This window comes from Arvicola amphibius, chromosome 3, assembly GCF_903992535.2.
Source record: "Arvicola amphibius chromosome 3, mArvAmp1.2, whole genome shotgun sequence".
NCBI classification, from domain to species: domain Eukaryota; kingdom Metazoa; phylum Chordata; class Mammalia; order Rodentia; family Cricetidae; genus Arvicola; species Arvicola amphibius.
In genome coordinates, this window is record NC_052049.1 from 25,180,446 (window position 1) to 25,195,080 (window position 14,635).

Here is a 14,635-nt window from a genome sequence, read left to right on the forward strand (position 1 = left end):
CAGACTCATTATAATAAACTAAATTGAAGTAGTATCTTGTTGTAACTAAGTAGTCTTTCATTAAACCACAAGCCATTCTTAAGAACTTTGTTACTTAGTATAATTTCTTGATTTAATTATTAGTATCATAATGGATATTTTGCTTTTGTATTGTCCTGGAACTAGCTTTGTAGACCAGGCTGGTGGCATATTCTTTGATTGTAATCATTTGCTCACCATGTAGTTAAAGCATTGCTGCCTGTGTAGATACTGTTATGTCCCTCCCCCCCTTTTTTATTCCATTTTGAATTGATGGCAGTGTGTAAATACATGCACACCTCTAAGAAAAATACAGTCTCATGATTGCTTTTATTGTTATCCCAATTTATATGTGGTCATTTTTAGGCTAAAATCCTTAGCTTGAGGTTGGATTTGTTGTACTTGCTACTTAGTAAATTAAAGTCAGGTATTCCCCCAATAGAACCCTCTCCTTACTGTTTGTTAGTTCCTATGAATCAAATATGCTTAAATATGGCAGTTTGTGTGTATGACAATGAACTGTAAGTGAGTAACAAAATATTTTTATGATGTTCTGTAAATAATTTGCATTTGATGATTTGGTACATTGGAATTTCCCTGTTGATATAAAGTTCAAACAAACATATTGGTTTTTAGTGACCTGTTTCATTCAGATTTTAATTTCTATTCTAAATTTTAAGTGTTTGATGTTGCTGCTAAATGTGTAGTGTTGCTTAAATTTCTTTAGTGAGTCTTAGAATATTAAATTGATTAACAAGGGAAGTTCAAACTGGAGCAGAGGACTAGCGTATAGGCAATAGTAAGTACGTCTTTCCTCTATTGTTTTTTGTGCCACTTTTTTCAGTGTCACAATTCTACCAACAAATTTTATTAGTCACCCATCAAGAAAAGGTGTGGGCAGGGGTTGTGTTACTTAGCTGCCCATTAGTAAGTATATAGATATAAAAATTATTGGAAGAAGACAAGAAGTGATTATAATGACAGGATAGCTATTGCCTCTCTCAGGAATTAGGTGCTGTCCTTCTTGTTTGGTCCTATGGATGTTCACTTTGTACCTGCTAAGTCTTACATCTGTATTTTGCATAACTTGTTTGCCTATATTTATAATTTAAATTGTGCAGAAGGATTCTGAGTACCACATACATATCTACTCAAATATTTGTGTTTGAGGGTGCGAGTGTCTGGTGTGGGTGTGGTCAGGCTACAGCTACTGTACGTGTCGGAGGACAACATAGGGGAGTCAGAGAGTTCCAGGGACAGAACTCAGACCTTCAAGCTTCCTAGCATCTGGCTTTACCTGTTGACCCATTTTGCTTGCAAAGTTGGGTTAAGATGTATGAATAAGGCAAGCCATTTATCTCAAGTGGTTGTTTGGAAGTCTACAACTCAAAAACTTTTAGAGGTTCTGTTAAAAATAACTGACAAATAGTGTTGAAAATGAAGACATTTAAACCAGAAACAGCTGCTGAGAAGTGCAGCACAGCGACGGAGGCTTGTATATGTGCAGCCCAGGTTTCCGTTCCCGGCACTGGAAAAGAAATTCGTTAACAGAAACTAAATAGACTATTTAGTTTTGATGTAGCATATACTAAAGCAGTTTAATAAAAGCATGTTTGTAATTAATGCACAGATTATTGGAATGTCATGTTGTCTTTCATACAAAAATGTTACTGAAGCTGTAAATTGAAACTAAAAAGAAAAAATCTGGAGACGTTGAAAGGGAGAAAATGTTCAATATTTAAGATATCATTTATATGTGTGTACAAACAAAATGATGAATTACATCATAATAAACGCTAAATATTGATCTTGAATTGTAGGGTTTAAGATAAAGGAGAATAAAAGGCTTTTTACATAGGGAGACTATCGTAATGAGATGATCACATACACAAAAACACAAGAAGAATCCAAGAGAATCTGATGAGATAGATATTCTTCACAGGAGAGTAAAGTCTATTTGAGAGTGAAAAGGGAACTAACTAGACAAGAAATTAAAGTCAGATTAGTAAGTAAAAATTGAAATGTATTTAGAGTTTGGAAAGGAATTAGTGTTTATCAAGTTTGAGTACCCCTCTGTGGCAGTATATCCCAGTAGTTAGGACACAAACTCTGGAGCCAGGTTATGGTATTTAAACTCCCTGTAATTACATCCTTTCCTTATTATAAAATGCAGAAAACAGTAGTAACCTTCTGTACCCGGGTTGTTGTGAGACCTAAAGTTTAATGTACTCAAAGCATTTTGCAGAATCTTGTATATGGTAAGTAGTATATATAGATGACTTGTTAAATAGATTGAAAAAATAGAAGCTGAGATTTTTAGTTTTTAAATGATTAAGCATTCCTATACTAATATTATATTTGACATAGTTCCACAAATAATATGTGGTTTTCTTTTGTGTGTGTGTTGCAGAGTTTGGGAAATGGAAAGTAATGACAGCTGGCACCTGAACTAAGTACTTTCCTAGGCAACACCATTCCAGAACTTCAGGATGAATGGGGATATGCCCCATGTCCCCATAACTACTCTTGCGGGGATCGCTAGTCTCACAGACCGTAAGTTTAGATAATTTATCTAATTTAAGTTTTGTTGCTTGCGAACATTCAGTTTTAGAGACACTTGAAATTATCTTTAATGTTGTAAAGAATGGAAAAACGAATAATATATTTGATTGTTGTACCTGTGGGAGTAGCAAAATTAATATTGCTATCTAATACATAAATTAATTTCTCTTTCCTAAAGACTTTTAATACATGACACAAAAGCTTAAGGAATGCCAAAACTAAAGAAACATGTTGACAAATAAGAATAAGGACTTTTTAAGAATGTATTTATAAAAACAGCACCTGAAATTGCTCCCCAGCAATGAGAACTTGAGAGCCTATCTTACCTAAATTCTAGTGGTGTTGGGTTTTGAATATCATGTTGCCTATTGGTGACAGCAGTATGATAATTACACTATGGAGTTGGTTTGAAATTACCCCAAAAGCATGATACATGGTATTTTAGTTGGAATTTTTTAACCTTTAGACAAATTAACAAATCCTCATTAAATGTGCTAACATTAAATAGTATAATTTAAGCTGCAAGATATTTATTTTTGTTTGTTTGCTGTTTAGAGTAGAGTGGAAAAAAGAACTGTTTAGGAATTTATGGCAAGAATTTTTGTTTTTCTTTAGGAATGTACTCTGAATATTCTACTGTGAGCTATTTGTTTTTGTCTATTCTTACGCTTTTAAAACTATATTTCATATTAGTGTACTGTAGAGTCAGGTAGTGTTCTTGGTTTATTTGTCTTGAGAGTGCTACTAATCTGATCCATCTTGTAGATAAGTTAACCTTCCGACCTTATGTCTCAAAGTTGTGTTTTATTTAGTTCATTCAAGTTTCTAAATGAAAATTAAGCATAACTACAAAGAAGCTAAGTAATTTCTAGTACTATGGTTTGCAGTAGCCAGTGGTGTTTTGAGAGGGCTGATTTTTTGGGTTAATTGAGGTTTTTTTAGAGTGAAAAGTAACGTTTTTCAGTCATTGTCACATTGATACTTAGAACTTATTTTTAGTCCTAAAATTTATATAAACATACACATGTATAGAAAGACTTCTTATAGTCAGTCAATTTCTAATAATCTGCTTTTCCCTTGAATAGTCCTGAACCAGCTGCCTCTTCCATCTCCTTTACCTGCTACAACTACAAAGAGCCTCCTCTTTAACTCACGAATAGCAGAAGAGGTGAACTGCCTTTTGGCCTGTAGGGATGACAGTTTGGTTTCACAGCTTGTCCATAGTCTCAACCAGGTATCAACAGATCACATGTAAGTAAAATCAATTTTATATCTAAAAGTAAAAAACTTTTGTCTTGCAAAGAAAAATCAGCATTCCTTTTTAATTAATTTCCCAAACATTCAGATTCATATTGGGGCGGGAGAGGGAGGTTGTTGTTTGTGGTGGGTCTCGTGTATCCCAGGCTGGCCTTGAACTTGCCGTGCAGTTGATGTTCTGCTACCTCTTCTTGAGTATTTCATGTGGTGCCACCATGCTCGGCTTATGTGGTGCTGGGACTCAGTTCCAGGGTCTCATATATGGTAGGTATGCACTCTGATAGTAAAGTTATATCTACAACCTACCTTTGGTTTTTAAGACAGCCTCACCTTAAAACCCAGTCTGACCTTGGACCCACTGTCCTTTTCTTGCCAACCTTGCGAGGACTAGAATATGTCTGAGTTATCACGCAAGTTCGTACATTTTTAATGTCAGTACCCGACCAGGAGTGGTGGCTTATGCCGTTAATCCCAGCATCCAGAGACAGAGGCAGGCAGATCTCTATGAGTCTAAGGCCAGCCTGGTGTACATAACAAATTCCAGGCCAGTCAGGGCTACCTAGTGAAACCCTCTGAAAAGGAAGAAAAGAAAATGTCAGTAGCCAAGTGAGATTATAGCCAATTTTGAAGAGACATTAAAGAGATTTAGGTAGGCCATAGTCGATTTGTGACAATAGTTTTGACCCATACCCATCGATGCAGATCTTTTCAACTTACAGAAATGATACTGATAACATCTGCATAAAGATTTAAATGTGCTCATGAAACTTATCTTCCCTTTTCTCATAGTATAGGAGTAATCTAGTAAATTTCTAGACATTGGAATACAATGCTGAGTATAATTAACTCCTTGGGAAGTAAAATGTTTCTTGGAACTGACTATAACATTTCATCATAGTGTGTGTTTTCATATAGTAGACTTTTAAAAATAAAATTGAGCTAAACAATGAGGGTGTACTTATTATGTTTTTCAATTTATGGCAATGTAAAAGTAATGCATACTTTACGAGCTAAACAGCACAGAATGTATTTAACAGTAACATCTGGGTGCAGAGAGAGGACTCAGTGATTAAAGTATATGTCACTCAAACCTGATAGAACCTAAGTTCCGTCCTCAGAATAGACATGAAGGTAAAAGTAGACATCTACCAGCCCTGCATGTGTGTCATGACATGCACATACCTGTACATGCACACATATAATAACAAGCTTTTCTCAAGTTAGATCTGTCACTTTCATACCATTATAACCTACTATTAAATAGTATTCATATAAACTTCCATTCATAATTAATTTTTCAAGTTTAAAGATTCATTATTTAGGGAAAAGATGAAGCATATTAGATGCAGTACATATTTGAGGGACAATTTCCAAGTTGACTAGTTGAACTTCTTATTAAATGTGACTTTTCTGGTGAAGAAACTAAGAAATGGCTGCTTACAAACCAGAAGGAACTATAATGTTCCTGTTTTAATTACTCTAGAAATTCCATTGTCTAGATATTATACAGTTGCTTATGCCTATACATACTCTGCAGTAGTTTCTGAATATTTAAAGAGGTAAAGGAAAGGCAAGTAAAAAAAAATTAGGATGTATTATATAGGAAGTTTCTTTAAGATTATTCCCAGGAATTTATTGAGTCTCTGTTAGGTGCCATATTTTAGGTCATTATTGTTGGATCCAATAAGTTTCTGTGTTTGCCCATGTATGTGCCAGGGTGTGTGAGTTTGTGGAGGTCAAAGGACAACTTTCAGAGATCAGTTCTCAACTTCTACCAAGTTGAAGCAGGGTATGGAACAGTGGTCATCTAGAAAACAAAATAGAGTCCATTGCCATTCCTTCATGAACACACTCAATGCCCACTGAGCTCAGAAACTAAGCAGGGTTAGGCTTAGTATTTGAATGGAAAAAAAAATTGAAGACACTGTTTCCAAACAGTCACTGTCTAATTTGCCAATTACTTAGATGTTTACTGAGAATTGCTACTGTGTTTATTTTTATCACTTGTTTGGTTCTGCCCCATACTATGACTTTATTTGAAAAACCAGTATAAGATAGAAAAATCATATAACCTGTATGTCTTCTCTTAATCAATATTGCAACATTGGTTATTTTATTGAGAGAACAGTTCCAAGAAAGTCGCATTCTTTTCATGTTCAAACATAAGGGAGAGTCAAAATATTCCAAGTCCAGCTGGGCAGTGGTGGTGCACACGCCTTTAATCCCAACACTTGGGAGGCAGAGACAGGCGGAGTCAAAATATTCCAAGTCCAGCCGGGCAGTGGTGGTGCACACGCCTTTAATCCCAACACTTGGGAGGCAGAGACAGGCGGATCTCTGTGAGTTCCAGGACAGCCAGGACTGTTACATAGAAAAAGCCTGTCTCAAAAACCAAACCAAACAAAACAAATATTTCAAGTTCAAATAGTAGCTTCTTAACATCAACACTTCCATATCTGTTAATTATTAATATGTAATAGACCCTGCTTTTCTTTCTTAAAATTGACATGAACATTCAAATAATCATGTTGTTTTGTAAGATTATGGTTTCAGTTTCCCTTTCCTATGCCCTAGAAAAATGAAGTGGGGTTGTTGTTTATAGTCACTCCTCTCTGTTGTTTTTGATAATTTCCTTTCTTCTGGGAAAATCTGTGCCTTGGGCCTACTGAAGTATATGATTTTATTCTATAAGTCTTCTTAAGAAATTAATCATGCTTATAATTTTTTTTCAATGCTAGAGAACTGAAAGATAACCTTGGGAGCGATGACCCAGAAGGTGATATACCAGTCTTGTTGCAGGCCGTCCTGGCAAGGAGTCCAAATGTCTTCAGGGAGAAAAGCATGCAGAACAGATATGTACAAAGTGGTGAGGTTCTTCTTTTATAGTGCATGTTTGTGAATACTGTATCAGAACTTGTTTTACACATGATTAAATTCAAGTGTCTTTAACTAGCTGGCTTTTCACCTACAAATGTCTATTTATATTTTGCATCAAGACAAGAGCGAGGAGGAAACTTAGTAATTAGTCCTGTGGTTTAATACATAATTAAATTCCTTTGAAGTTAAAATTTTGAGGTTTTTTTAAGGTAACTTGAAATGTATTTATTAAGTGAACTTTAGAAATTTTGCTTCTAGAAAATTAGAAAGTTTGGAAGAAATCTTTCAGTAATGAAAATATATGAAAACATTTGAGCATATGTTTTATAGATATATTGTTATTTTTAGTAACAGTGTTCATGGTTATCTGTGAATTGACATAATACTCATTTTGCTTTACCAGTAAAACTCAGTTAATATTATCAGTAACAAAGCTTTTATTTATTCTAAGTATTATAAGGGAGGTTAAATTTTAATATCCATCACAGATATCATTGTTATGTACTTAACTGTACCTAAAAGCTAGAGAAACATTGTCTTCTAGAATTTAGCTGTGTTTAGCAAATCCAAGTTTATCCTTGACTCTCAAGGTTAAACTAGGAATAGTTGAGGCAATTCTGAAAGGTCCAAGTTAGCTAATTGGTTCATTTTGTAGAAAAATATCATCAGATTCATTCTAGCTTACTTTTCAGCAATGTCTCCATGCAGCTTTCCATTATGTTTCCTAGTTCTTTTTCTGTATATGGATATTTTTAAATAATACTGTTTTTTTTATTTTGTTTATATTTTTCTATGTGAATTGAATTTTTTGTTTTATTTTGTTTGTTTTGTTAAAGCAATTACATATATCCTACCTATTCCTCACAACTCAGCTATGCTCCTCTTACCTCTCAGTTGAAAACAGATATACAGAGCATGGCTGTGGATTAACCAGATCCATTAAACAATGATGAAAGGAAATAAAGCTATGCATTCTGAAAGTGCTGGGGCTAAAGGAGAATATAAAGTTAGTGTTGATTAAAAAAATAGGAAACTGTAGCATGATTAATAAAATCTCAGAAACAGGTATTGGGGTTCATCCTGAAAGTCAGAAAGGCAAGGCCACTGGCTCTTACCTCTACCACAGTCTGAAATGGCAGTCCTGCCTCCAATAAATTTTAGAATGAGACTGTGTGTGAGAGCTGTTCCCTCCCATCTTATGTTCCTCTTCAGGGCTGGGATTAAAGGTGCGCACCACTACCGCCCAGTTTCTGTGCCGAACTAGCATGGCTACTGGGATTAAAGGAGTGTGTCCCCACTGCCTGGTCTGTAAGGCTGACCAGTGGGGCTGTTTTACTCTCTGATCTTCAGGCAAGCTTTATTTATTAAAATACAAATGAAATATCACTACAGGAAACTGGAGAAATGGCCAAGATGTTAATTAAAAGCATATACTATTCTTTGTTTCTACTTTGGGCTTTTGTAACTCCATTTCCAAGGAATCTAATACCTTCTTTTGACTTTTGCAGACAGCTACATTCAAATGTAGACACAAAAACACATGCATAAACTATTTCTTAAATAATGAGAATAGAACTTTAAAAGAAGGCCTAGTAGAATTAATAACGTTAAGAGAATATAAATATAATTTTGGATAAATAAAATGATTCAAGGATACTAATGCTACATTTTTTGTAATCTATATTTTTAAGTATAAATTGGATATTAAATCACTATAATAAAAAGTTTTACAGCATTCACCTTATTTAAGTTACACATTTCGTTTGATTCTATATACATTTTTAGTTAAAATGTATAATTGCATATTGCTATATATCCTATTTTGTGAAAAGGAAAAGTAGAATTTTTAAAACAATTTGTTAATACTGTTGTCCTTTTTAAAAACAAAGGATAATTTATGTGGATATTTATTATGTTGTGGGTTTGTGCATGTGTGCTTGTACGTGTGTGTGTGTGTGTGTACATATCACAACAATCACTTTGCATCTTTCATATTTTGAGACAGAATCTCTAACTGAATCTGAAGCTTATCTTCTAGCATAAGCTAGCTGGCTACTGAATTTCAGGGACTCGCCTGTTTTCACTCTTACAACCTACCCCAGTGCTAGAGTTAAAGTGTGTGGCCACAACGAGCTCTTATTCTGATACCGAGTTCTAAACTCAAGCCCCTCATATTTGTTTTTTAACAGAACGAGTACTTTATCAAGTGAGCCATATCCCATCCTTAGAAAGATAACTTTTTGTTGTTCAATGCAAATGTGATTTATACACAGCAATTTTACTATACGCACGTCACTGTAATCATAGTCTTATTTGCGCCCCCCCCCCTTTTTTTTTACATGGTTGTTACTTTCAAACTGGTCTTTTCAGCTTTACCCAAGTGATGACTGTTAATTGAGAGGAAGAAATTTTTTAGTTTCTGTCTTATGACATTGCTTTCCCCATTCAACAACAAAAAGGACAACCAGGAACAGTATTTATAGTCATTAAATTATTAAGTTGTGGAATAAAACTGCTTCATACTGATGTTCATATTTTAGTAGTCTTTGAGGTAGTCTTGAGCCCTCACATCATTCTACTACTGATTGTTGAGCTATCGTCCCTTCTGCAGTGCTACTGGCAAATAAACATAGAAACCTTTTGTTTTTCATGTCAACAGCAACAAATAAAGTTTAAATAGTAATTTGATCATAGTTCCCAGAAGCCATATAAGAAAGTCAGGGTTAGTTGCAGAATTTTATTTCTGATTTAACGGAATTTTCCTGCTGCTTTTTTTAAATAACAAAATGCCATTTGTGCATGAATCAAGAAGCAATGTCCTGCTTGAAAAGAAATAGAAGAATCTAAAAGCTAGATCTGGAGAGATGGCCCAGTTGGTAACAGGACTTGCAGCTCTTGTAGAGGATCTGAGCACCTACGTGGTAGCTGACATCTAATTCCTATTCCAGGAAATCCAGTGTCCTCTTCTGACCTCCAAGGGGACCTAACACACATATGGAACACATATGTACATGTGGGCAGACACTCACACACATAAAAATAAACTCTAAAAAAAAAAGAAAATGAAGGTATCCTCATGTCTTCGTTTACTAATGAAATATTCTTTCAATCCTTACCGAATAACAAAAGGTTATTTTAGAAGAAATATGAACATCATGCTTTGTTAATGGAGTTTTGGATGGAAATTGCATGAACTCAAATGTTTGGTCCATAGATAAATTAATAATAAAACCTAGGTGTGAAACAAAATTAACTTGGTGAAATTAAGTAACTAAGCACAGGAGAGGTACATGCTAAAAAAACCATTTCTATATAATAACAATAAACAAGTTAGAGGCCTATATTAAAAGAAGTATATAGAATTTTGACAAAAGCTAGATGAAGTGATTTAAAAATTCTTCGTAGTCCTAAGGCTAAAGGCTAACGGGATGTGTATAAGGTTGGGGGTATAGTTCAGTTTTAACACCAGCCTAGAGTGTATGATGTCCTGTGTCAATTCCTAGCTCTCTAAAAATTGTGAGCAACATCTCTATGTTCAGTACTATACTAGTTATATTAAAATTATGTTTTAATAAAATTGATTGTTCTTGAAATTTAGTTTGTCTAGTAGCTGTATATTGCTTCCCCAAAACAAAATCATTTCTGGATGGAAGAAAGGAACTTTTAAATGCTTTTAAAAGAATGAGTTAACTCTTTATTGTAAGAAGAAAATAATAGTGTTTTTTATCTATTGCACAGGAATGATGATGTCTCAGTATAAACTTTCTCAGAATTCCATGCACAGTCCTGCATCTTCCAATTACCAACAAACCACTATCTCACATAGCCCCTCCAGGTAAATAAATAGTTATGCATATGTTATATATTAAATATTGAATTCTGTGGTGAATGAATATGCTATTGAGTATCAAGTATATAAATTTAAATAATCACGAATTATATATAAATAGTTCCATGCTTAGCTGCACTCATGAACATTCACCTAAAAATGTTGAGTGTAGAATTACTGTAATATATTAACTAAAGAAACTACCATATTATTAATTGAATTTCACATAAAAAAATATTTAATAAAATAAATGATGTTTGGGGTGGTAATGTAGTTCACTAGTAGAGTGTTTACCTAAAATTTACAAAACCCTTGGTTCAGTGGGTTAATTCCCAGCAGTGTTACCACCTAAAAAAGAGAAAAGTAATGTGTTTGATGTAGGTTTTCTATAAATTACAAAATTTGGAAAACAGACTTTAAGAGTCATAGATTGTTTTTTCTAAATAGAATGCTGATTTTTACGTAGTAAAAGAAGTGAATTTTTAGTTATTTGATGTGACTCATGATCAATGTGAATAATTTATGTGTTATTTTGCTATTTTCTGTTTGTGTAGATTTTATACATAAATTTGAAGTTCAAAGAACTTTGTCACAGTTAAATTTCAAGGAATAGCCTTTTGATTTCTTTTCCTGATATACTTCATTTGGGTTTTGGGTTTTAGCCGGTTTGTGCCACCACAGACAAGCTCTGGGAACAGATTTATGCCACAACAAAATAGCCCAGTGCCTAGTCCATATGCCCCACAGAGCCCTGCAGGATACATGCCATATTCCCATCCTTCAAGTTACACAACACATCAACAGATGCAGCAAGGTAAGAAAGCTGTTTGTTACCTAAATAATTACATTAAATATTGGATATACTTAAATAACCTTAATTCCAAACAAGCTCATTTTAAAAATAATTTTTAAGCATAAACTAAATGATGTTCACTTTGTCAAAAATTTTAACTGTGGCTTAAATCATTTTAAACATTAAATTATTTTTTGGTGATTTATCTTTGGAGTAAATGAGGCATTGTCATTGAGTCTTTGATTAGGTTACTATGTAGTTATATTTTGTTATGAAATTAAGAACCCTTTTAGTCGAGTTTCTTCGTACAGTATCATTTTATTTTATATTTATAATTAAAGAAAATTAGAAGTTTTAATACAGAATTTTCTGAGTTGAATTACTATTCTCAGTTTATTGTCAAATTAAGGTTTTAATGCAAAAATTTCTCAATTGAATTACTATTTTCAGTTTATTGTGAAAACGTTTGTTTATACCTATTATCTTTTAAAGAATATACTGTCTCACAACTACTAAGTAATTTATTAGCAGTACAAATTCTTATACTCTTTAAATAAATATTTAAAAAACAAATTTTCAAGAACAATAGTTACAGTCTTGTTATTTTGAGGCAGAATTTAAGCTACCCAAACTGGCAGTAAATGTGCTCTGTTTACCTTGAACTTTCCTTCCTCCTGAGTAGCTGGACTGCAGCTCTATTGACTCGTCTTGACTCTGAATTGTGTGTAGTGGGGATTTAGCAGTCTTTTTTTTTTTTTTTTTTGGTTTTTCGAGACAGGGTTTCTCTGTGGCTTTGGAGCCTGTCCTGGAACTAGCTCTTGTAGACCAGGCTGGTCTCGAACTCACAGAGATCCGCCTGCCTCTGCCTCCCGAGTGCTGGGATTAAAGGCGTGCGCCACCACCGCCTGGCCGGATTTAGCAGTCTTTATGTCATATTCTAGACTTCACTGTTTTCTCATAATATGACTTGCTTTGTTCTTGTATTTTCTTTCAGCTAAAAACATGTTTTAAGGGATTTATTTGTTATATGAGTTTTGCAAGGATATTCCATAAGTGATGTATACTTTGTCATGTATTACATTTGGAAGTCTACAGGACTGGTATACCATCTGATGTGTTCACTGATCTAAATACAGCATTTTTTTTTAACTTTGTAATTACTAGATAGTCTGGGTTAATACTAAAAATATCCTATTTTCTAGTAATCTTACAGAGAGATCATCATCCAGTGTTTCTGTTTTTAATATTTTTTTATGCTTATCCTTGGAATGTTGTAATAGTTTTAATTTCATTCAAAGATGACTCCTTGAAATCAGTATCTAAGAATGATAATCTATACAATAAAATTACAAAATTATAGTAGCGAATGAGAAAAACCTGTTTCTGAGCAGATTGAATACCTAGATTTGAGAAGAGAAAGAGATTATCCAAAATTTCTTCATGAGAACATAAATATGTTACTACATAAGTATATATTATATACAATTATAGTTTATATACCAAGGTATATTAAATTATTAATATGTTGTATATATGTGCATATTTTATATTACAGTATCAAGAACAAGACAAAAATTACCTTAAGAACTAAAAATAGGCAATTTATTTATTAAACAGCCAACAGACACAGAAAAGTTTAACTCGTATTTAAAATAATTATTAACTTGAAGTAACAAGTAAACTGATATATTATAAATTGAAATAAAATTTATATCGAATCGGTAAATGTTTTACGTTTTGTTTTGTTTTTCAAGATTGGGTTTCTCTGTATAGCTTTGGTGCTTGTCCTTGAACTAGCTCTTGTAAACCACACTGGTCTGTAACTCCCAGAATTCTGCCTGCCTCTTACTCCCAAGTGCTGGGATTAAAAGCATGCACCACCACCGTCAGGCAATGTTTACATTCTTAATAAGGAAAAAAGTTTATACAAATTTTCTGGAAAGCAGTTTGCATAGTTTACAAATTATTTACCCCACTCAGTAGGTTAAAACTTTCTTTCAAAAGGCTAAGGGATAAACTCCTTTTTAAATCAGGTTTCCAGAGCATTTAATGATGAGTTGCTCAAATCCTTAACCATTTTGTCAAAAAAAGAAACACATCAGCACTTTCCCAACTTATTTTATAAAATTAAATAATAACTGAATTCTAAAATTAGGTGAGGTGAAGAATATGAAGAGAGTATGATCCTGTTATTCATGTTCATGGAAACAAAATTCTAAAAACGTAGGCGTTCAATGGTACCAGCCTTTATGACAAAATTGGATATATGTTAGGAATTTGTGGAATACTTAAAGTATATAATTATTACTTCGGATTGATAGGAACAAGAGGATCTTGTAAACTCCTTAATAGGGGCCAAAAGAACATTCAAAGCAATTTAATTCACTATTTTAAAAATATTACTAGATGATAATAAATTGGTACGGCTTTATCTTGCTATAGGGTATCTAATGGTGACAAATTAGAAATTTTTTTTAAAAAAATTTTTCTTTACATGAGTATCTGAACACAACTCTAACTTAGTGGATAATGGGTATCCTACACAATAGAGGAGCCGCATATAACCTTTCTACATATCTGATGTCGGTGTGTGGATATACATACTTACATATGTATGTATGTGAACGGAAGAAATGAAATACCACTTTGGGTATAGAAATATCTTGGTGAAAATTCAAAAGATGCTACAGAAAAGATATTATGTTTAATAAAGGCATTCTTTGTAGTTCCTGAATGTAATTAACCATATTTTACATACCAGTAAGCAATTACAGATACTATTTTAACTATCAGTAACACTCCTAACAAAAACTGCAAGATGTCTTGTGATTAGTGAAAGATGTATATGAACTTTGCTAACAACATGATAAAAAGTGAAATTGTACTGCCCTCATAGATAAGAATATTGAGATAAAGATTGCTTTTTCCAAATCTTTTAATTCAGTATAACATTACCAGAAATTTGAAGCAGAGTGTATTGTGAAACAGAGGCAACTCCTAAAAATTCATATGAAAGAATAGAAGTCTAAGCACAGGAAGAACAGTTTATCGTGATGTTTTTATTTTATGATTATATCACTTCCCCTTACCTTTCCTCCATCTAAACCCTCCCATATATGCCTCCTTCTCTCTTTCCAATTCATGGCCTCTTTTGGGAGGTTTCATTCTGTTATGTTTTGGTTTCTGATTATTCTGGAGAAAGGGTCTCACTATGTAGCCATAGCTGTCCTGGAACTTGCTTTGTAGACCAGACTGGCCTCTAACTCAGAGATCTGCCTGACTCTGATTCTGAATTGCTG

At 33.5% G+C, this 14,635-nt stretch overlaps 1 protein-coding gene across 4 annotated transcripts in view; it reads left to right on the plus strand.

Annotated features, from left to right (window-relative positions):
- The window catches only part of Nipbl (NIPBL cohesin loading factor), a 153,493-nt gene that overhangs the window by 56,456 nt on the left and 82,402 nt on the right, over positions 1–14,635 (plus strand). For 3 of the 4 annotated variants that reach the window (XM_038321600.1, XM_038321599.1, XM_038321602.1), the window contains 5 exons: positions 2,429–2,571; positions 3,666–3,831; positions 6,576–6,703; positions 10,453–10,549; positions 11,206–11,357. In XM_038321600.1, coding sequence (XP_038177528.1) covers positions 2,508–2,571; positions 3,666–3,831; positions 6,576–6,703; positions 10,453–10,549; positions 11,206–11,357 — 607 coding nt within the window. In that variant the 5' untranslated portion in view covers positions 2,429–2,507. The remainder of the gene's footprint in view (positions 1–2,428; positions 2,572–3,665; positions 3,832–6,575; positions 6,704–10,452; positions 10,550–11,205; positions 11,358–14,635) is intronic. The other variant, XM_038321601.1, reaches the window with a different exon arrangement.